Source organism: Sorex fumeus, unplaced genomic scaffold (genome assembly GCF_029834395.1).
Source record: "Sorex fumeus unplaced genomic scaffold, SorFum_2.1 ptg000093l, whole genome shotgun sequence".
Classification (NCBI taxonomy): Eukaryota; Metazoa; Chordata; class Mammalia; order Eulipotyphla; family Soricidae; genus Sorex; species Sorex fumeus.
The window spans coordinates 6168118-6190470 of record NW_026606150.1 but is presented as its reverse complement, the minus strand read 5'-3'; the positions used below and the strand labels follow the sequence as shown (position 1 = coordinate 6190470).

Sequence of the window (22353 nt, the reverse complement as noted above, 5' to 3'; positions counted from 1 at the left end):
TTTGTGTCAGAGAAAGAAGGGGGCCTGAAGGCCCAGCCCTGCCCATTCCCCCGGGACCAGCATTCATTCTTCCAACTGGCCCGGAAAACAGCTTGACCTGAGGGGGCCTGTTTTGAGGGAAGGAACTGAGGACCCTGCCCTCCACCCCCAATCTGGGGGACCAGAGACCGAGACAGGCCCAGTCCTGCTCCGGAAGAGGCCCAGGGCGGCGGGGGAGGCACCCAGGCATCACCTCCCTTGGAGGAAAGGCCTGGGAACGAGAGGAAAGTTCTCGGGACCCAAAGTGGGCTCAGAGCCAGCGCCACGATACCTGTCAGCAGGCACTGGGGGAATGAGGGGACTGGGGGCTGGTTCCAGGGGCTGAACGTACCCCCCCCGAACCACCCGGATGGATAGATGACTTTATTATAAAATTGAAAATAATGTGAAAATGCTTTTTATTTCTTAAGTACAAAGCTAGAACACGAATAAACCGTGAGATCTGGAAAAGTCGTGAAGGCCAGAAAACTGGCCTGGAGCTTCTGACCCATGACAGAGCACGGAGTGGGGCACAGCAGCAGAAGACAGCAGTGGGGTGCAGAGCGGAAAGGGGCCAGCAAGGAGGCTGAGTGCAGGCTCCTCTCCCCTTGTGGGGGTGCCCCCTCCACACGCGCGGAGAGACTTAGGGAGCAGCAAGAATGAAGCGAGGGTGTCACTGTCCCTAGCCTCTTCTTTTTCTTTTTGGGTCACACCCGGCGATGCTCAGGGGTTACTCCTGGCTCTGCACTCAGGAATCAATCCTGGTGGTGCTGGGGAACCCTATGGGATGTCGGGGATCGAACCCGGGTTGGCCGTGTGCAAGGCAAACGCCCTCCCCGCTAGACTATGGCGCTGGCCCCTGTCCCAGGCTCTTAGTCCTTTGCATGTCCCCTTCCCAGAGCAGTCTGGAGCCTGGCATGGAGGCACAGGCCTGAGGTTTAAGGCTGGAGGAGGTGAGGCTGTAGTGTTGGGGTGTCCTGGGGACCTGCCAGAGGGGGGCAGAGGCCTGGAGGGCTCAGGCCTCATCGTCCTCCCCGCTGCCCTCGACGCTGGCCTGTCTCACCACCTTCCGGGCCCGGGCCGGGGAGCAGCCAGCCTGTCCCTGCCCCTGCTCCTGGAAGGCCTGACTTCGGCTGGCCACCAGGGCGGCGTTGTTGAGGGCGACCACGGACTGGCGGGTCATCCGGGCAGGCCAGGGCTCCTTGCGCGCCCGCCCCTGGTCCCTGGCCTTGGAGGGTGCCGGGCTCCCATTCGAAGACTCACTTGAGGAGAAGACCTGGAGGGCAGAGGACAAGAGTCAGTGGGCAGGTGTGGATGGACCTGGGAACCCGCCCGCCTGCAGCTGCCTTCCTGTCCCTAGTCCCCTTTGCCTTAACGCAGCGGGTGCCACGGGCCACACCCTGCTCTTAGGGGCACCTACACCCGCCACCTCCTCCAGGAAGCCTCTCGAGTGGTCCAAGCCCCGGGAACCATGCTCAGGCCAGCAGCTGGGGGTGTGGCTCTGCCAGGGGAGGGGGCCGTGGTTCCTATGCTGGCAGCCCTGTTTACTGTGTTTTGGGGGGTGGGCTGGGGTCACACCTAGTGGTGCTCAGGGGTGTCTCCTGGTTCTCAGGGATCACTCCTGGCGGGGCTGGGGGGACCCTGTTTTGTTCTGGGATGCCAGGTAGGCACCTTCCCTGCTGTGCTCTCGCCGGAACCAGCTCCTCAGGCCTCGGCCAGGGGGGCGCCCCAGGGCCCCGCCTACCTCCGGCAGGTCCTCCGCCCGGGGGGTGCTCTCCAGCTCCGCGGGGGGCTCCAGGAGGCTGATGGACCTCATGATCCCACGCAAGCTGATGCGGGGCCGAGACCCCGGCTCTTGGCAGGGGGCCACCTGGCCCTCGGACGGCCCAGTCCCCGCCGCCTCCCCGCTGCTCTCCGGTTCTGGCGGGAGAGGTGGTAAGACGGTGGTGAGCTCCGGGCCCGGGGGCTGCTCCAGGGGGGCCCCACACGCCTTCTGCTCCCAGACGTGACTCTGCCGGCTGTGAAGAAGGGGGCCCGGGTCAGCCGGGCAGGGCGGGCGACCCGGCCCCACCCCACCCGCCCGCAGCCCACTCGTGCCTGGCGGTCAGGATGCCCTGGTAGGTGTGCAGCTGGCGCAGGAAGCCGGGGTTGGGGCGCGCGGCGGGTCGCAGCTCCTGCACGTGGCGCAGCGCCTGCTCCAGGCCCCAGCCGTACTGCTTCATGGCGTAGGCCACCACGGTGGCCGCCGAGCGGCTCACGCCCATCTTGCAGTGCACGAGCACCCGCGTGCCCTGCGCCCTGTGTAGGGGGCACAGACGGGCGAGCGTGAGGTCGAGGGGGCCGCCCTGGCGGGCGGGGGCAGGGGCAGGGGCAGGGCCGCACCTGGCGGCCTCCACGAATCGGTGTGTCTCCTTCCAGTGCGGCAGCAGCTGCGCCGACTCCTCGTCCCACAGCCGCACGTTGTGGTAGGTGAAGCGCTCGGGGAAGAAGTTGTCGATCTCGCGGGCCATGTTCAGGATGTGACTGACCCTGGGGCGCGGCGCCAGAGCCTCCGTTCGGATTTGGCGCCCGCGACCGCTGGGGGCTCCCTTCCCCACGTCCCCACCCCCCAGGGCCACCGTCCAGCCTCGTCTGGGGGGAGGCCCAGCGCCCCCGGAGAGCGCAGCCGATGACCGGCCACAGCCGGCCTGCACCGAGGACCGTGGAACCCCACCTGTTCCTCTGCAGCTCCTCCAGGTTGGCTGCGTTCCACTCGGAGCCCTGTGGGCGCGGGGAACCATTAGGGGTGCTTGCCTGCACGGGCGCGCGCACCCCGCACCCACGGCCCGCAGCTCACCAGGTAGAGGTGCGGGAAAATGAGCGAGGCCCGGTCCTGCTGGGCCATGAGCAGCAGCATCTGGTTGTCGATGAAGTCCCGGTACTGCTGCAGCGGGCAGCCCAGGCGCTGCTCCAGGGTCTGGCGGATCTGCAGACCCGGGGCGGTGGGGGGGGGGTCTCAGGGGCAGCTCATCTCCCGGGGACCCCAGAGCCAAGTCAGCCGGGCCCCTGCCCACCTCTTTTGAAGTGACGCTCTCCAGGTCGCTGGACTCCAGCACGGCCCACAGCCCGGCCCGGATCGCTTGCTCCATCCGCTCCTGCTCCGAAGCCCTGCGGGGCCAGCCCGTCAGCCAGCGTCCATCCCCCTCCTCCCTCTCCCTGCCCCCTGCCCCCACGGGCACTCACCCACCGGGCTCAGCACTCGGGGGCCGCAGAGACTCCAGGTCCGCCATGGCCATCCACTCATTGAGACAGCCCTGCTCGGAGCTCAGTCTGTCCTGGTAGTGGCTGGCCCAGCTGAGGGCACTGCCGCCTGGCACCAGCCCGCTGCCCAGAGCTGCCTCACAGGCCTGGTGCAACACCTGGAGTGTGGCCCTGGGGACAGAGAGGCATGCTGGGGGTCACCCTGCGCTCTCTGCCACCCGCCACCCCCCGCCGAGCCTGCGGCCCTCACCACATGGTCTGGAGAGAGATGGGCTTGAAGATCCGGCTCTGTCCGCCAGACGTCACGCTGAAGCCACTGTGGGGCACCAGGGGGTGGTGGGACCCCAGGCCAGGTCTGGACAGCCCCAGGGGCCACCCCAGCCCCTCAGGACTCAGAGTATGGCCAGGTCACTGGGCTTCCCCAGAAACTCCATGTCCCGAGCCGGTGTGTGTGTGTGTGTGGGGGGGAGGGCAGAGGGGTTAAGGCATGTGCTCAGGGTCTCCCGGCAACTCTGAGTAGCAGAGGCGGCCCGCTCCGCCCCCCGCCCTGCGCCCTGGCCCCCCTTCTTCCCTTCTCCCGTCTCACCCGTCTCCATCCAGGTACACCTGGGTGTCACTCCAGAGAGGTAAGACCAGGCCCAGAGTGCAGCTAAGGGAGCTGGCGGGGACAGAGGACTTGCTGTTCTCCCTCCTCACTCCCTCCTGGGACCTGCACCCCTTCTACCTGCCAGGGGGGAGTGTGCCCCAGGATCCCCACATCTCTTCCCCTACCTGTCGTGGGGGGCCACGCCCAGGACCCCCCGCACCCCTTCCGCCGCTGTGGGGGGGACTGCACCCCAGTTCCCTCCACCCCCTCTCCTACCTGCTGTGGGGGAAGTCGACCCCCAGGAGGACTGTCTCGTCTTGGCTCAGGAGGTCTCGGGTGGAGACCACCAGTAGGTAGCGGATCCGGGGAGGCCGCGCGGCCTCCAGCTGGGCAGCCTGGAGGGAGGAGCCGGGCTCACAAGATCCAGGGCCAGGAGCACCTGCGCCCACCCGGGGCCCCTGCCCCCCCGCCCTCATTTCCCAGGGCCCCCTCCCCCCGAACCCGTGCCCTCAGCTCCCAGGGTCCCGCTGCCCCCCGCCCCCGCTGCGCTCTCAGCTTCCATCCCCACTCCGGGTGCCAGGTCAGAGCTTCCAGTTGGGCCGACTTTGACTCGGGCGGGGATTTCCTGCCAACAAAGCTAACAAAGCCAAGAGCCTTGTTCCTGGTAGGAGAAGTTGGGCGGGGAGGGCGCAGAGTGGAGAGTCGAGGCTCTGGCTGCCTCGGGAGGAGTCCCGAAGCCCCTCTCACACCTGCCCGTACCGGTTGCCACCATTTCCTCCAGGAAATGGAGGGCCAGGTCGCTGCTGTCCCAGGACACTGCTGACGTGTCCCCACACCCCTGCAGGGACCCCAGGCATCCACCCTGTGTGCAGGGAGGCCAGGCAGGGTCCGCCAGAACCATGTTGGGCCCCAAGCGGGGAGCAGGGCCCTCTGCACCTCCCAGCCCGCACCCTGGCCGGTCCCCACCCCGGGGCTGTCCGGGGCCTCACCAGGCGGATGTCGTCCTGCGGCCTCAGCAGCCCCACCATGAGGTGCAGGTGGCGACTCTGCTCCTGTTTCTGGACACTCTGATCACAGTGCTCGGTGTCGACCTGGTCCCCAATGTCAGTCTGGTCCCCAAGGGGCTGCTCCTCCCCCAAGGGCTCCCCTGGGGCTTCAGGGCTGCCCTCAGCAGCCTCTCCATCGCCCCCTCCATCGCCCCCTCCATCGTCCCCTCCGTCGTCATGCAGTCTGAGGAGTGTCCCGTGGAGCACGGCAAAGCTCTGTCTGGCAGGGCAAGGACACCGTTAGCCCCCCACCACACACCCCGCCGCCCCCCCCCCCCATGGACACTGAGCCAGCCAGGCTGGTGTGGCCAGTCACGGGAGTCTGTGGCCTGGGAACATGCCTTTCTACCCAGTTCCTGGGGGGGGGGGGGGTGCGGCCATCAGGCGGCCCACCTGTCTGAGGAGGTAGGAGTGGAAAATTAAGTGGGGAGCCCTGGTCTGAGCGAGGGCTTAGGAAGGTGGGAAAAGCTGCCCGTGACCCTGCGACAGCGCCCCACATATTCAGAAGTTGGTCTGTGTCCCCAGGGCAGAGGCCTGGCCTGGCACTGGACAGGAGTTGGGAGGGGCTGGTGCTCACCGTCGCTGGAGTCGGCCTCTCTGCCCGGCTGCCCGGCTCTGCGGAAAGCGTCCCCCAGGGCAGAGTGAGCAGGGAACCGGCCCCGCTCCTCCCTGGGCTGGCTACGTGTGCGGGTGGTGGTCACCCCCCAAACCGCAGACAGTGGGACTGGGGGAGGGGAAATCCTCTCCCACCCCCATCCTCTCCCGGCGCGGAGGCTCTGCGAGAACCCGGGGCTCGCGTCCAGGTAGGGCAGCGGGGATGCGGTGGGCGGGGGCTGGAGGTGTCTGCCGAGTTGGCCCAGATTGGATCCGGAAGGGGCGCGGGGCACTGGGGTCCCCTGAGCCTCGGACAGTCCTCTCGGGCCCCGCGGACGCAGCCCCCGCCCCGCACGCCCCCCGCTCGGGCGGAGGCTGCTCGTGAGCGAGACTCGCTCCCCGGGGCCCAGCGGGCAGCCAACTGCGTGGGCAGGACCACGGCAAAGCCGGACTCACCGAGGGCCCCACGGGCGTGGAGCGGCCGCTGGTCGGGGGCGAGCGGCTCACGGTGACCAGGGCCATGGGACCAGACCGGGGCGGGGGGCTGGGGGGCGCCCGGCTCGGCAGTGGGCACAGCGCCCTCCCACTGCCCCACGCACCGTCCCGGCCCCGAAAGAAGACCAGGAAGGAGAGCGCGGGGCGGCCAGGGCCTGGCACCTCCTCGGGGACGGCCCTTAAAGGGCCAGACTCGCGTCCAGCCGGGCTGCCGAGCCGGAGCCCCGCGCCGCGCCCCGCCCTTCGCGGCTCCTCCGCTCGCCCCGCCCCCGCACGCCTGGGGGCGGGGCCGGGGGCGGGGCGCAGGTGCGGGCCGGCCGAGGCCAGAGTCCCGCTGTGGACAGCCCTCACCCTGGGCTTCGCTGCCAACTCCCAGGGAGTGCCCCGACCCGGCTCTCCCGGCCTCGCCCTCCCTGGGACACCTGCTGTTCCGGGCAGAGGCAGCAGCGAGGACGACACAGGTGTGGGAACGGGGTGGGACAGTGGTGCATGGTAGGGGACCCCGCAAGTTATTGTCCTTGCAGGCTGGCCTTTGGTTCCCACGGGGAGTGGCAGAAATCGCCTGCATGACATCACAGGGAACCCTCGGCACCCCAGAAGGCAAGGGCAGGGCTGAGGCTGGGCAGAGGGAAGCGACCTGTCCAAAGTCCCGCTGCAGTCGGAGCGGGAACCCAGGCCCGGCGCGCTGGGCTCACCCCTCCTGGCCAGCAGCACCCGAGGCCAGGCCAGGTGGCAGGAGGAAGCTGGGACTCCAGCTGCGGCTCAGGGCCCGGAAGTTGATGGGAAGGGCGCGACCTGCGGTAACACATTTTACCCTCCCAACAGGGAGGGCTGGGATGGGGTGGGGTGGGGGTCCCCCTTCACAGAGAGGCTAAGGGCTGAGGCATCATCGCCCACGGCCCGGCGCCCCATGGAGCAGACGGCCTGCTGCTGAAGGTCTTTTATTTCCATCTTCGTCTCCACCGCAAGCCCGTCCTGGGCTCCAGGCCCCAAATTCCGCCGCAGTTTTATAAATAAATAAGTTACAAAGGCGAAAGGTGGGGTTACTGGGTGGCCTTCCCCAGGGCCGCTGCCCGGTGCTCAGTGCTCCGTGAGCGACAACCGCAGGATTCGCTGTAAGTCCTCCTCTTCCTGCTGCCCCCGCCGCTCCCGCTCCTCCTGCTCCCGAGAAGACAACTCCAGGGCCAGGCGAAGCTGCTCCTCGAAGCTTGGGGGCGCCGGGGCTGGAGGCGTCCTCTGGGGGGACCCCGGGGCCCTGGGCTCTGTGGACATTCGCAGGCTTTCCTGGAGGGCCCTTCCAGGTGGGACCGAGGGAGAAAGCAGACAGGTGAGGCGGGGCAGGGAGACAGGTGAGGAGGAGGAGGTGCCCCCCCACCCCCGGCCACTCCCCACCACTCAGGCTGAGGCCCTGGAAGTGGCGGCCCCGGCAGGGCTGGCCGGAAGCAGAGGGTCTCACCGCTCCAGCTGCAGCTGCTCCTCGTACGCCGCCGCGGGCCGCGGTGCTGGGTGGGTGCCGGGCCGGGTGTTGGTCAGTGCCTCCCAGACGGTCACCTGTGGCAGTCAGACCGTCACCTCGGCCGTCCCCGGCAGCGGGGGTCCGGGCCGGCCCGCCCCGCGGCCCACCTGCTCGGCCTCCGTGCCCGCCTCGAGCAGGCTCTGCTGGATGGCGAACTGCAGCAGGTCGTCGTCCTCGTCCCTCAGGGGCTCACTGCGCCCCGCGCCCAGCACACTGTACCCCTCGGGCACCTCGAACACGGCGGGGTCCACCTCGCAGGGGAACGGGCTCCCCGCGCCTGGCAGAGGGGCCCGGCCTCAGCTGTGGCCCCGCGGGTGGGCCCGGCCGCCCCCCCCCTCCGGGTTACCTGTGGGCGCAGAGCTGGCCGGCGTGCACACGGAGCTCAGCGGCTCGTCGCAGCCACACAGGTTGCTGAAGGTGATGCGCGCATTGAGCACGTGGAAAAGGGGAATCTCTGTGGGGGGTGGCCTTGCCTGAGTGACCCTGCACCTGCACCCCCCGACACCCCTGCAGGCAGCCCCCCCCCCAGGCAAGGGTCCCTGGCCACCCTCACCGATCTTGACTGGGAAGCCGGGTGGGAGGCGCAGCGTGATGAAGTCGCGCAGCTTGGCAAAGTGGGCGTTGCTGATGGCCATGAGGTCGATGATGGGCGTCACCTGGTCCCCCAGGGAGAGCGGGTGCTCCTCACTCAGCCACAGCGTGGCCTTGAACCTGCCCCCATGAGCATCGAGGACCCCTGGTGAGGCCACCCCACCCCAGACACTGGTGTCCAACACCACCTGGGAGCAAATCCTAGTCTGCCCACTGGCTGAGTCTACACAAGGTCAAGGGCCGGGGCGTGCCCACAGGAAGCCTAATAGAAGCATGCATCAGACCTGGGCCAGGGCTAGGCAGCACATCTTATCTCTGAGGAGAAGATGTTTCCTTGGGCCCCAAAGCAGGAGGTAGCAGAAATGGAGGCCCTTCCCTCTCGGCCACAAGCTGGCCCCCAGGAGACAGTAGACTCAACAGAATACCATCTGTGGGAATAGCTGCCATCCGTCCCTCTATCCATATATCCATCCATCCATTCACCCATCAATCCATCCATATAGCCACGCATCCACACAGACACCCATCCCTCCCATCCATATACCCGTCCGTCCATTCACCCATCCATTCACATAGCCACCCATACACATAGACCTGTCCATCCACATATATACATAGTCTCCACCCAACGTCCATCCATCCACACATCCATTCACTTATCCAGCCACACATACATCCGTCATCTACCCATATATCCATCCATCCATCCATCCATCCATCCACCCATTCACCCACCCACCCACCCATCCATGCACATACCTATTCCTCCATTCATATATCCACCCATCCATTCCTCCACCCATCAATCCTTCCACAGAGTAACCCATCCACACACGCACACATATCCATCCATCCATATACCCATCCCTCCATCCACATAGTGGTCCATCCATGCAGACACCCATCCCTCTATTCATATACCCATCCATCCATATATACACATATCACCCATCCACATATCCATGACTTATCCAGCCACACATACAGACATCCATCATCCATCTATGTATCTACCCGCCCACACACCTATCCACCCACATACCTATCTATCCATATATCCACCTACCCATCCACCCAACCATCCACCCACCCACCCATCCACCCACCCATCCATCCATCCATCCATCCATCCATCCATCCATCCATCCATCCATCCACAGATCATTGTGGCTGAGTTGGCCAAGTGACCACCCTTGGGACAACCCCAGGGTAGGTGCCAAGGTCAGATACGGCTGACCTGCTCTTATCCCGGGGAGTCGAGCCTAGTGGGCAGTGGGCGGGCGCATGCCCCATCTCTGCTCGGTGCTCACCTCTGCACTTTGCGGGACATCTCGATGGGGCGGCCAATGTTGCGTGACTCCAGGCTGAAGTTGGGGTCGAAGTACTCATCCGGGGAAATGGCCGTGGGGTTGGTGGGGCTGGCTGCCTGCTGCACGGAAGCCTGGGGGGCCCCAGACAGGGCTGAGCGCCTGGCCCGAGCCTGCTTGGCCACACCCCCCAGCGCCCCCAGCCCTGGCTCACCCCATTGTGGGAGGAATGTTGCTGGGCGATGCCGAGGAAGGACTGGAACGGAGTCTTGCCCCCTAAGGAGAAGGCGAGCCCGTGAGTGCCCCTGCGCCCCTCCAGAGGGCGCCACCATGTGCGAGACGGGAGGGCCCCCAACCCATCCCAGCCATGCTGCCCAGGGCCCCAGGGGTGGGTGGGCTGCAGGCAGGCGCACCTGGGTTTACCTTTGCTCCTCGACTTGTCCTGGTCAGAGAGGTGCTCCGTGCGCGTGCGTGTCACCAGTTCCACATTGGTGGCGCTGTAGACCTGGGGAGCAGGGGCCACTGAGGGGGAGCTGGGGCCAGAGCCGGCTCCCACGTGTGGCCTTCCGAGATGGGACCGAGGTCACCCCTGTTCCCAGAACAGTGGGGGAGGCAGGCATGGACCCCAGAAGGCTCTGGCTAGGGGAAAAGGCTCATTTCCGTGTGGTGCCTGGGGTGGGGGGCCCCTGCTGGGGGAGAACCCCAGGCCCCACTGAGCTCCCGTGGCTGCCCTGGCTGTGTCCCGGGGGTCGGTGTCCCCTTGAGGGAAATGGAGAAGGAGCAGCGGGCCCAGGCCTTGTCTCCTGCCCCCAGCCCCCTCCACTAGGTTCTCCTACCTTGGCCTCATAGCCGCTAACGGTTTCCATCTTCTCCGACCGCCAGCCCCAGATACCACATTTGTTCCTGAAAAAGACCAAACGGGAGGCTGTGAAGAGCCACGTCCCCGACCCTGGACAAAGGCTTCACATCCCAAGAGCCTTCAAGTTAGGCTCCGGGAAGGACACCTGGACACTGAACACGCGGGCGAGAACTAGGGCTAAAAGGCCCGGAGGAATCAGCAGCGCCGTGGCCAGCTGTGGTCGCAGTGCCGGGGCTGGTTTTCAAATGTCCTTCGCAGGCCAGAGAGAGCACAGCAGGGCAGGCGCTTGCCTTGCGCACAGAGATCTGGGTTCAATTCCCGGTACCCCACTTGGTCCCGCGAGCCCTGCCAGTAGTGATCCCTAGGTAGATAGCTAGGCATAAGCTCTGAGCACTGGTGGGAATGGCCCCCAAAGGAAAAAAAAAAAGCAAGAAAAAAAGAAAAGAAAATCGTGATCCAAGTGATGTGCGAAGCATTTCCAATGAGGCGCCGCCGGGAGTAGGCTGGAGTCTGCGTGTGAGAGAAGTGGAGGATGTCATCAAATGCTGATGCTTACACACTGCCTCTCTTCTCTCAAACATGCTTAACATTGTTCACATTGAAGACTTAAAAGCGTATCTGATCTCATCGCTGTAGTGGGAGATTTCAGTGCTCTGCTCTCAGTCACGGATCACAGGCGGACAGACACCAACAAGGACACTCAGGGCCTGTATCCCCGCACAACCAGTCCGAAGAGACAGCCCGGGAACGCCACCACCAACAGAATACACATTCTTCTCAGGGACACATGGAGCATTCTCCAGGACAGGCCTGCTGTCGGCCACTACAGCACCCTCAGTCGAAGACAAAGGTCAGAAACCACACAAAGGGGCTTCTCCCATGGAGAGAAATCAGAAACAGAAGAAAAGATCTGGGGAACAGGCATGAGTGGGGGGTAACTACACGAAGCAGGCGGCGGGCAGATATGAAGATATGGAGGACAGAGCTTCAGTGAGCAGGAAGACACGACACTTCCAGGCCGGAGAGATGCTGTAGTGGGAAGGCGCTGGCCTTGCACACAGCTGAGCCGGTTTGATCCCCAGCACCCCGTAAATTCCCTGGAACTCTGCCCAGAGTCACCTGAGCACAGAGCCAGGAGTCAGCCCTGAGCACTGCTGGGTGTGGCCCAACCCCCACAGGGACCCACAAAAAGGTAACGGTATATCCAAGTGCATAGGAAACAGTTACAGCAGCTCTGAAAGGGAAAGTCATTGTAGTGAGTAACTCTATTAAGAAGGTCTTGGGGCCAGAGAGCAGGGGGAAGGGGCTCGCCCTTGCACGCAGCCAACTCTGATTCGGTCCCCAGCACCACACATGGTTCCCTGAGCACCGCCCCGAGAGATCTCTGAGCACGGAGCCAGGAGAAAGCCCTGAGCACGGCTGGCTGTGGCTAAAATCAAAACCAAGCCTAAAAGAAGATAGCAGGGCAGAGGCTGGGGAGATGGCTCGGCGGTCTGCAGCGCAGAAATGGCCCGTGGAGGGGCTGGAGCAGTAGCACAGCGGGGAGGGCGTTTGCCTTGCATGCGGCCGACCCGGGTTCAATTCCCAGCATCCCATATGGTCCCCCGAGCACCACCAGGAGTAGTTCCTGAGTGCAGAGCCAGGAGGAACCCCTGTGCATTGCTGGGTGTGACCCAAAAAGCAAAAAAAAAAAAAAAAAAGTGAAAATAGATTAAAAAAAGAAAAAACATGGGTCCAGCGTGATAGTACCGGCAGGTAGGGTGCTTGCCTTGCACGCAACCAACCTGGGTTTGACACCTGGCACCCCATGTGGTCCTCTGAGACCCGCAAGGAGTGATTCCTGAATGCAGAGCCAGGAGTAAGCCCTGAGCTCTGCTGTTGTGGCCCCAAAATTTGAAAAATAGAAAATAAAAAGCTACAGGGAAAATAAATGAAACCAAAACCTCAGGGGGAACGGGGGGATCAAAATTAACACACTTTGGGGGCTGGAGAGAGCACAGCAGGTAAGGCACTTGCCTTACACGCCTCCGACCTGGGTTCAATCCCTGGAGCAACACCAGGAGTAACTCCCGAGTGCAGAATCAGGAGGAAGACCTAAGCACTGGTGAGTGTGACCCCAAAACTGAAAAAAGTAAAAAAAAATACACTTTTAAGTGAACTGACCAAGAAAAAGGCAGATTAGGATGTCTAGAATCAGAAACAAAAGAGGGGTCATGGCTACTGACATCACAGAAATGAAAAGGATCATAAAGGAAGACAATGAACAAAAGAGATCATTGAGATGAGGTGGACAAGTCCAGAGAGACACTAACTCAAGAAGAAACAGGACCTCCCCCAGACTGAGCCCTGGACCCAGGCACCCAGCACAAAAGGCTGAGAAAACCCAAAAGAAGAAGAAAGATGCGGGGCCGGGAGGCAGCGGAGGTTGAGCCTGGCCAGGGGAGGCCCAAATTCAATGCCTGGATGGTCCCCTGAGTCCCCTGGGACTTCCCCATCTCCTGCCACACACACACACACACACACACACACACACACACACGAATAAAAAGAAGAATCTTGTGGCTGGAGCGATAGCACAGCGGGTAGTGTGTTTGCCTTGCATGAGGGCTGACCCGGGTTAGATTCTCAGCATCCCATATGGTCCCCCAAACACCGCCAGGAGTGATTCCTGAGTGCATGAGCCAGGAGGAACCTGAGCATCACGGGTGGGGGGGGGGGAGGGAGGAGGAGGAGGAGGAGGAGAAATTCAAATAGAAATAATGGGAATAGATTTGTAAAAAGTGCAGAGATAGAAAAAGCAACTTAGAAAAGACCCACACAGTGCCGGAGAAACAGTCCAGCAGGGAGGATGCTTGCCTTGAACGTGGCACATCTGGGTTCAATCCCCCGCATCCTATATGGTCCCCTGAGTTCACCAGGAGTGACTCCTGAGTATAGAGCCAGAAGTAAGACATGAGCATTGCTAGATATGACCCCAAAACACAAAAATGAAACAAATGAAAATCTCGGGCCCAGGTGCTTCACCAGTGGATCCTGTCTAATATTAAAAGAAATAATACCGATTGGGCTGGAGCAATAGCACAGCGGGTAGGGCGTTTGATCCAGGTTTGATTCCTCCATCCCTCTTGAAGAGCTCGGCAAGCTACCGAGAGTATCCTGCCCGCATGGCAGAGCCTGGCAAGCTCCTCGTGGCATATTCGATATGCCAAACACAGTAACAAGTCTCATAATGGAAACATTTCTGGTGCCCGCTCAAGCAAATAGATGAACAGCAGGAGGACAGTGACAGTGACAATACCGATTAACCACAAACTCTTGCAAAATACAGATGAGAAGGTGACAAAGCCTAACTCAAACAAGGAGGTATGTTCTAAGCACCAAGACCAAAGAGACACACACACACACACACACACACACACACACACACACACACACAGGGGCCCAAACTGTGCTCGGGGCCTACTCCTGATTCTGTGCTCAGGGAACACTACTGGTGGGCTCAAGAGTCTATAAGTGGTGCCGGGGACTGAACCTGGATCAGCTGTATGCAAGGCAAGTGCCCGACCCACTATACTATCTTTCAGCCTAAGACCAATACATTTTATAAATATGGACATAAAGCTCCTCAATAAAATAAATACAGGCTGACTGGCACCACTACGTTTAAAACTTATATATCATGGCCAGGCCTATCCCAGGAATACATGGTTGGTTCAACACCTGCGAATCAAGGGACAGAGCATAGATCAACGGGCCCAAAGTAAAAGTTATGTGATCCAACCACACCATGGAAAAAAGCATTTCACAAAACCCAGCCATTTTCGTGATAAAAACAATGAATGAGGCTTTGTGGGGGACTTTCTTAACCAGGTCAAGAGCACTCACAGCCGGCACCAGATTTAAGTGTGGGAGATGGATACCTGCCGCCCGCACCAGTGCAATTAGGCAAGGAAGAGAAAGAAAAGGCATCCGGCTTGTTCAGGAAGGCAGATAAGACACTGCTCTTCATGTCAAGCACCCGGCCGGGGAGAGATAGCCCAGCGGGCTCGTGTAGGCTTACAGGAGGGAGGCTGGGTTTGGTTGCGGGTGCTGCATGGTCCCCCAGCACCACCAGGAGTGACCCTGAGCACTGGGCCTGGAGTTGCTGAGCATTGCCAGGGCCCTGAACGAAACGAAGCAAAGCTCCAGGATTAGGGCGTTTGCCTTGCACGCAGCCAACATGGCCGACCCGAGTTCGATTCCTCCGCCCCTCTCGGAGAGCCCGGCAAGCTACCGAGAGTATTCGATATGCCAGACACAGTAACAACAAAGTCTCCAATGGAGACGTTACTGGGCCCGCTCGAGCAAATCGAGAAAAAAAACAAAAAATCAAAAAAGTTGCTGAAACCAACATATAAAAAATTCAATTGGGGGCTGGAGCGATAGCACAGAGAGTGGGGCGTTTGCCTTGCACGCGGCCGACCCGGGTTCAATTCCCAGCATCTCATATGGTCCCGAGACCACCAGGGGTAATTCCTGAGTGCAGAGCCAGGAGTAACCCCTGTGCATCACTGGGTGTTACCCAAAAAGCAAAAAAAAAAAAAATTCAATTGCAGGGTGGGCTGGGGTGCTTGGCGAGAAAGTTCAGCAGACAGAACGCTCGCCCTGCATGCGGCCGGCTGGGTTGGATCCAGGGTACCCCAGATGGTCCCGAGTACTGCCAGGAGTGATTCCTGAGTGCACAGCCAGGAGTAACCCTGGAGCAGCAATGGGTCTGGGGCCCCCTAAAAATAACAAACCCACTGAGTTAGGTAGATAGTGTGTTTGCCTTGCATACGGCTAACCTGGGTTCGATCCCCAGCAAGGCATTTGGTCCCCTGAACAGCACCAGGAGCCATCACTGCGCACAGCCGGGCACAGTCCCAACACCAAACAAAAACTTTTAATTGAATATCTATGGATTTATAACATACAAAACAAACACTGTCCTCTCGTAGTTCATTGATTTTGCTCGAGCGGGCCCAGTAACGTCTCCATCTTGAGACTTCTTGTTACTGTGTTTGGCATATGGAATACACCATGGGTAGCTTGCCAGGCTTTGCTGTGCGGGCGAGACACTCTCGATAGCTTGCTGGGCTCTCCGAGAGGGGCAGAGGAATCGAACCTGGCTCGACCGGGCTGGCTGCGTGCAAGGCAAACGCCCTACTGCTGTGCTATCGCTCCAGCCCAAACATACAATTAAAACATAAAATTAAGAAAATTTTATTAGTAAAATAACAGCAAGAAAGAATAAAATGAACACAAGAAGGGAAAAATTTGGAATCACAGCAATTGTATAGTGAGTAAGGCTCTTGCCTTGCTTGCAACTGACCCGGATTTGATCCTGGACACCCCATAAAGTCCCCTGAGTCCATCAGGAGTGATCCCTGAGAGCAGAGCCAGGAGTAAGCCCTGAGCACTGCTGGGTAGGCAGGGCCTGACCCCTACCCCCAAACCACTATCACTGCTGAAAAAATTAAAGATCAGAACAGAAGGGAAGGGGGGGGATGGGGGGTGGGAGGGATGCTAGGACCCGTGGTGGGGGAGGATGGGCACTGGTGGAGGGATGGGTACTTGATCATTGTATAACTGAAACCCGAGCACAAAAATTTGTAAGTCTATAAGTGTACTCCATGGTGTTTCACTAATAAAAAAAATGTTAAAAAAAAAAAAGAACAGAAGGGAAACACCTCATGTTCATGGACCCAAAACTTTACCATTAAGGCGGTTCTACTATCCAGTGATCTGCAGAGTCCCTGCAAAGGCCCTTAGGATCCATCTAACTTCTCTGCAGAAACTGACCAGCAGATGGGGTTGGAGCAACAGTACAGCAGGAAGGGCGTTTGCCTTGCACGTAGCTGATCCAGGTTCAATCCCTGGCTCCCCATATAGTCCTCTGAGCCCTGCCATGAATGACCCCTTAGTGCAGAGTCAGGAGTATGTCCTGATCACCACCAGGTGTGGCCCCAAAACAAACAAAACCAAGAAACTGACTGGAGAACTGGAATCCACTTGATATAGTAAGAGATACAGGATCATCCTCCCCCAAAAAACCCCAAAATTCCAAGAACGAAGAATTTTGTTCTTCAAAAGAAGAACCCATGTTCTGGGGGGTATGGTGCCACCAGCAGGTCAATCTGTACCTACGAGGCGAGTGCATCAGCAGCCTGATGGCGCCTTCAGACTTCCAGATACCCCAAAATTGCTGCTGTGCCTTTGGCCAGACTCCAAAAATTTGGGGCAAAATTTACCAAGAAAGTAAACGGCCAAAAATTAGGTATGTGGGAGACACACCCACAACCCACCTTTGGCTCAGCTATATAATTGGAGGCATGGCCTCTCTGGTTCCTGATCGAACTGCTTAATGGCCATGATCCCAGAGACTCAGATATGAATCTCGAAACCCAACGGCTTTTGGCAGAAAAGCGTCTGGTCCCTGCAGTAGGTTACCGGTGCTAGGCCACTCCAGGTAGAAACAGGTTTCGTGCCTTGGCCTGTTCTTCCTGGCGGCTCAGTGGCCGTCATCCTCCAGAGGCCACTGGACAGTGAGGTTTGGGCCCACAGTGACGAGACACGTGGGGCCTCATGGGATGGGGGTGGAGCTGGCCCTTTCCATCCTGTCCCAATGAGACCCCGAGTTGCCGCCCATGAATGGCCTCTCTGGCTCCTGATCAAGCTGCTTACTGGCAATGATCCCAGAGATTCAGAAACAAATCTCGAAACCCAGTGGCTTTTGGCAGAAATGTGTCTGGATCCCGCAGTAGGTTACTGTTGCTGGGCCACCCCAGGGAGGAAAGGGTGCTGTCCCTCCGCCTGCTCCCCCTTGGCGGCTTGGTGGCCGCCATCCACCAGAGGTCAATGGACAGTGAGGTCTGGGCCCGCAGTGACGAGACATGCAGGGCCTCACGGAATGGGGGTGGAGCCGGCCCTTTCCTCCCCATCCCAACGAGACCCCGAGTAGCTGCCCACGAACGGCCTCTCTGGCTCTTGCTCAAATCGTTTAATGGCCATGATCCCAGAGTCTCAGAAACAAATCTCGAAACCCAGTGGCTTTTGGCAGAAATGCGTCCAGTCCCTGCAGCAGGTTACCAGTGCTGGGCCAACCCAGGTGGGAATAGGTCTTGTGTCTTGGCCTGTTCCCACTGGCAGCCCGGTGACTGCCACCCTCCAGAGGCCACTGGACAATCAGGTTTGGGCCCGCAGTGACAGACACGTGGGGCCTCATAGGATGGGGGTGGAGCCGGCCCTTTCCTCCCCGTACCAATGAGACCCTGAGTTGCCACCCACAAACGGCCTCTCTGGCTCCTGATCAAGCTGCTTAATGGCCATGATCCCAGAGACTCAGAAACAAATCTTAGAACCCAGCGGCTTTTGGCAGAAATGCGTCCGGACCCTGCAGTAGGTTACTGTTGCCGGGCCACCCCAAGGGGGGAAAGGGTGTTGTCCCTCCGCCTGCTCCCCCTACGTGGCTCGGTGGCCATCATCCTCCAGAGGCCACTGGGCAATCAGGTTTGGGCCCTCAGTGACAAGACACGCAGGGCCTCATGCGATGTGGGTGGAGCCAGCCCTTTCCTCCCCGTCCCAAAGAGACCCTGAGCAGCTGCCCATGAACGGCCTTTCTGGCTCCTGATCAAGCTGCTTAACGGCCATGATCCAACAGACTCAGGAACAAATCTTGGAACCCAGCAGGTTTTGGCAGAAATCCCTCCAGATTTAATTGTTAAAACTTCGAAATTTGAAAATCATGCGGCCACTACCGCAGCCACACAACACCATATGTTACTCATAACCAGCAACAGAAAACAAATTGTCTAGTGTTGCCTTTTCAGCAGATCTGAGTGTTGGGGTAAAGTCCCAAATAAAAATGGTGGGTCTGGTGTCAAAATATTGAATGTAATCAAAGTAGAGAGAGAGAAATGTGGAAATCATCTGCCCCACAGGTAGGGGGAGGGTGTGGGATGGGGGTATACTGGGGTTGTTGGGGGTGGAGAATGGGCACTGGTGAAGGTACGGGTTTTTCATTGTATGACCGAGACAAACCCTAAAGTTTTGTAACTGCTCTCATGGTGATTCAATAAAAATTATAAAAAATGAAAAAATAAAGTAAGGTGGAGTTCATGCCCAATTCAATCAGCTAAGCTAGTGGCTGAATAAATAGCAATATTCCTACATTAAAATAAAAAAAAGAAGAACCCATATTCCAATTTCAAAACGTACTCTCCGCAGTGACAGTGATAAAGACGGCCTCGATGCAGAGACGCACGGATCGATGGGTCTGGCTCGAGAAATGACCCATCTATCAATGGGCACGCAATCTCTACCCCTCACTGGGAAACACCGGCCTCTCGGCCACGTGATCGCCAAATTTCTCCCACAGGACGCATCATTCATTTGTCAGGGATCCCAGGTTGACATGTGAGCGCTAAAACTCTTAGGCTTTCTGAAGGAAAACTGGGAGGAAACTTCATGACTTTGGATTTGGTGCAATGATGTTAAAGGCACAAGGAGCAAATGAAACACTAGCTCCAGGACTGGAGCGACAGCTTAGCAGGAGGGGCACTGCCATGCACGTGGCCGACCGGGGTTTGATTCCCGACGGTCCAAGTGCTCCCCCAAGCCCTGCCGGGGTGGCCGAGAGCAGAGCCCTGAGCTCCGCAGGGTATGACCCCCCCCAACAAAACAGAACAACTAGATCTACTGGATTTCATCAAAGTGAAAAACACGTCCTCCAAATGACTCTGAAGAAAGTAAAAAAATTAAAAAAATAAGAGGCCGGAGTGATAGCACAGTGGGGAGGGCACCTGCCCTACACGCGGCAGACCCCGGTTCAATCCCTGGCATCCCGTGAGGTCCTCTGAGCACTGCCGGGAATAATTCTTGAGCACAGAGCCAGGAGAAACCCCTGAATGTTGTCAGGTGTGGTCCCCCAAATAAACAAAGTAAAGAGATAAGCCTCAAATTGGAGAGAGTATTTGCAAAGCTCGTGAGTGAGGAAAGCCAGGCGGCCTGACCGAGGCTAAGGTGATGGTCACTCAGCAGTGGAACGGTGACCCGCGTGCAGAGGACGTACAAAGGGCCAAGCAGGTGCTGCCCAACTGTGCCAGTCAGGAGGGAGAGGCCAGTCAGAAACGGCCCCGCAGAGCCCGCACTGGTTCCCGTTCCCGACTGTGGAACCGAACTCCAAGAATGGCAGAGGGAGTCACCCCAGCCCCCTGGCTGGCCGACAGTCCAGCCGTAGCCCTCACCTGACCCCCAAGCCCCACGGCCAGGCCTCAGAGAACTGGCGACACCCCCCAGCCACACTGTTCGAAGGAGGAAGCCACCCCACTGTCCCTCAGCAGTGCTGCAGGGCAGGGATGCCAAATGAACAGAAAGTTCTAGAGCTGCCTAGGTTAGGGGAGGGTCTGCTGGGGGGGTGCTCTGTTTTAATGGGGGGAGAATTTTTTTGAGGCCCCCCCCTAGGGCTATTTCTGGAGGAGGAGCTGGAGCAGGCAAGTGACTGTCAACCAGAACCGTCCGCCATGGGCAAGGCCACCCCCCAGGGCTGCCAACAGACCCCCAAACCCGAGCCCAAGCCCTGTTTCAGGGGCAAACTCCTGAGGTCGAAAGTCAAAAGCCCCCGCACCCCGAAACCCTGACCCGCCCGGGGAGAGGCCGCAGGGGCTGGCAGGAGACCCCATCTGAGCCCCAGGCCTGAGCAGGGGCCACTGACCTCTCGAAGGCCACGTGGCGGGTGTCCAGGTGGGTGGAGACGATGGGCGAGGTCAGGCGGCTGGCCACGTGCTCCTCGCTGGGCCTCATGGCGGCCAGCAGCGCCTCGGGCTCGTGCAGCGCCAGCGCCAGCGTCTCCGTGTGCACCACCTGGCGGTCGTGGTCCACCTCCATCACCAGGGCGCCCTCCTCTGCCGGGCAGGGGTGGGGGGGGGGACAGTGGGTGCCAGGCCGCAGCCCCTCCCCCAGCCCCGCGCGGCGGGCGTGGCGCCCCCTGGGGGGCGGGCGGGGCGGCGCCTCACCCTGGCCCTTGAAGATGAAGCTCCGGCGGCCCCGCTGCCACGTCATGTGCTCGAAGCCCAGGAGGCTGGTGTCCACGCGCAGGCTCTCGCCGCGCTTCCACACCCGGTACACGTCGCTCGGGCACATCTTGGACACCAGGGGCACTGCGGGAGCGGGAGGTCATGGGGGCCCCTCCCGGGAGCCCCGCCCCCCCAGGCCCGAGTGCGCCCCACTCACCCCAGCTGGTGAACTCCCACTTCATCTCCACGTAGAAATCGGGAGCCTGGGAGAGGGCAGAGGTGGTGGGGGGTGGGGGGCCGCCCCCCCAACGAGAGACCCCCTTGGCAAGGCGTGGGCTTAGTGTTGCGCCCCAACCCTGGCCCCTGCAAACCGGGTGCGGGAAAGGGAGGGCCAAGGAGGGCCCCGGAAAGGTGTGGGGGGCCGCAGGGACAGGTGGAAGCTTGCAGGTGTCAGTCTCAACCGCACCACTAGCTGCTGTCCTGGGTGCCAGGGTCCTCGGGTGTGAAGGGGGCCAGGCCGTCGGGGGAGCCTCCCTCCGCCCCCCACAAGGCCCAGGGGCGGCTGGCATTTCAGGAACGGTGACCTTCTTGTAGCCAAGGCACTCCCAAAGCACCCCCTCTCCCGCCCTGCCCCCAGGATGGGGTGCTCACAGGGGCCCTCTATCAGGGCCCCCTGCTGCACGCCCACTGTACCTGGGGGACCCGCCAGCAGCCCCCCCTTACTGCCCGCCCACTGTACCTGGCGGAGCTTGTTAAGCAGCTCGGGGATGCCCGCCAGCCGCTGCGTGGCCCTCTGGTAGTCCCGGTACTGGAGCACCAGCTGCACCATCTCGGGGTCCCCCGTGCTGACCGCCTCCTGCAGGACTGGGGGTCCCAGGCTGCTGAGGGGCGTCTCTCCAGGAGCCCCCGGCCTGGCCTCCGAGCCCTCCCCAGCGAGCCCGCTTCCAGCCCCTGCCACTGCAGTACCTGCCCAGCCCTGGCAGCTCTCCTTGCCCACGTTGGCATTGTGTCGAAGCAGGACCCGCACCGACTCCAGGTTCCCCAGGGACACGGCCAGCTCCAGGGGAGTGCGGCCCCGGGGGTCCTCCTGCTCAATGTCGTGCTGGGGGAGACGCGGCCCTCACTCAGCGCGGGGAGCCCCGCGGAAGGAGGGGCACGGGCCGGGAGAGGGCAGCGGGGCCTGTGTCCTGTGTCCAGGCGAGGGGGGCGGGGGAGCGGCGGGCGGGCGGCCCTGCCCACCTCTCCCGTCCCCTGCCAGGGCGCTGCAGAGCTGGGGGAGGGGGTGGGCAGCTGCAGGTGTGTTTGTTCGGGCGGGAGGTCGGGGCCGGGGGCTGGCGGGGCTCGGCCGGTGCGACGACGCACCGTGGGCGCGGAATGCAATGCGGTGGCGTGACGGCAGGGATGCGGCCGGGCGAGGCCCTGCGCGGCGCGCCCAGGCCTGGGGTTCGGGCGCGGGGGGCGGCCGCCCCGGGCTGCGGCTGGGGGGGCGGGGGCGGCCAGGGGGCCCGAGCCGGCCGCGGCGGGGGGGGCGGGCCGGGGCGGGGCGGGGCGGGGCGGCCCCGCGGCCTCACCTGGCGGCTGTGCAGCGCGGCCTCGAGTTCGCGGTGCCGGTTCGCCCAGACCAGCCGGTGCAGCGGGAAGGTGGGGCCCGGGCCGGCCATGCTGGGCCTCAGCGCCGCATCCCGGGCGGGAGGGCGGGCGCAGCGGGGGCGGCCCGGCCCCCCTGGGCTTCAGCTCGCCCGCGGCCCCCTCGCCTGGCGTCCGCGCCGCGCCCCGGAGGCGCCCCCCGCAGCCCCGCGGCCCCCTCGGCGGCAGCGGCGACAGCGGCAGCGGCGCGGGCAGGGGGCGGGGCGTCCCCGGGGCGGGGCGGGGCGTCCCCGGGGCGGGGCCTGGCCGGGGGCGGGGCTTCGGGCCGCGCGCCCCCGACCTCCCGCAGCCATGGCAACCGCGGCCGGGCCCGCGCGCGCGCCGGGGGCGGGCGGGGGGCGCTGCCCGGGCGCCGTGGCAACCGCGCGCTCGGGGCGAGGCCGAGCGCTGGGGCGGGGCCTGCGCCGCTCTCCGCCCGCCGCC

The 22353-nt window shown here is 61.6% G+C and overlaps 2 protein-coding genes across 3 annotated transcripts; both read right to left on the bottom strand.

The window, feature by feature from the left end:
* Nucleotides 1–463: 463 nt before the first annotated feature.
* Nucleotides 464–6095, bottom strand: SSH3 (slingshot protein phosphatase 3). The gene is made up of 14 exons (XM_056131811.1): nt 5941–6095; nt 5468–5505; nt 4834–5110; nt 4121–4239; nt 3845–3916; nt 3509–3574; nt 3241–3429; nt 3072–3165; nt 2855–2983; nt 2732–2778; nt 2401–2547; nt 2116–2316; nt 1763–2036; nt 464–1294 (listed from the first exon to the last, which is right to left on the bottom strand). The coding sequence occupies exons 1-14, from the start codon at nt 6004–6006 to the stop codon at nt 1034–1036; spliced, it is 1980 nt and encodes a 659-aa protein (XP_055987786.1). The 5' UTR covers nt 6007–6095; the 3' UTR covers nt 464–1033.
* An 884-nt stretch (nt 6096–6979) lies between these two features.
* Nucleotides 6980–22134, bottom strand: ANKRD13D (ankyrin repeat domain 13D). Of its 2 annotated transcripts, XM_056131678.1 has the most exons (15): nt 21855–22134; nt 21250–21385; nt 21023–21147; nt 20501–20546; nt 20284–20427; nt 19983–20172; nt 10230–10296; nt 9817–9898; nt 9608–9669; nt 9397–9527; nt 8049–8206; nt 7842–7949; nt 7603–7772; nt 7436–7530; nt 6980–7273 (listed from the first exon to the last, which is right to left on the bottom strand). In XM_056131678.1, the coding sequence occupies exons 1-15, from the start codon at nt 21942–21944 to the stop codon at nt 7060–7062; spliced, it is 1818 nt and encodes a 605-aa protein (XP_055987653.1). In that variant the 5' UTR covers nt 21945–22134; the 3' UTR covers nt 6980–7059. The 2 variants fall into 2 exon arrangements, with proteins under 2 accessions (XP_055987653.1, XP_055987654.1); XM_056131679.1 differs by lacking the exon at nt 7842–7949.
* Between the last annotated feature and the right edge of the window lie 219 nt (nt 22135–22353).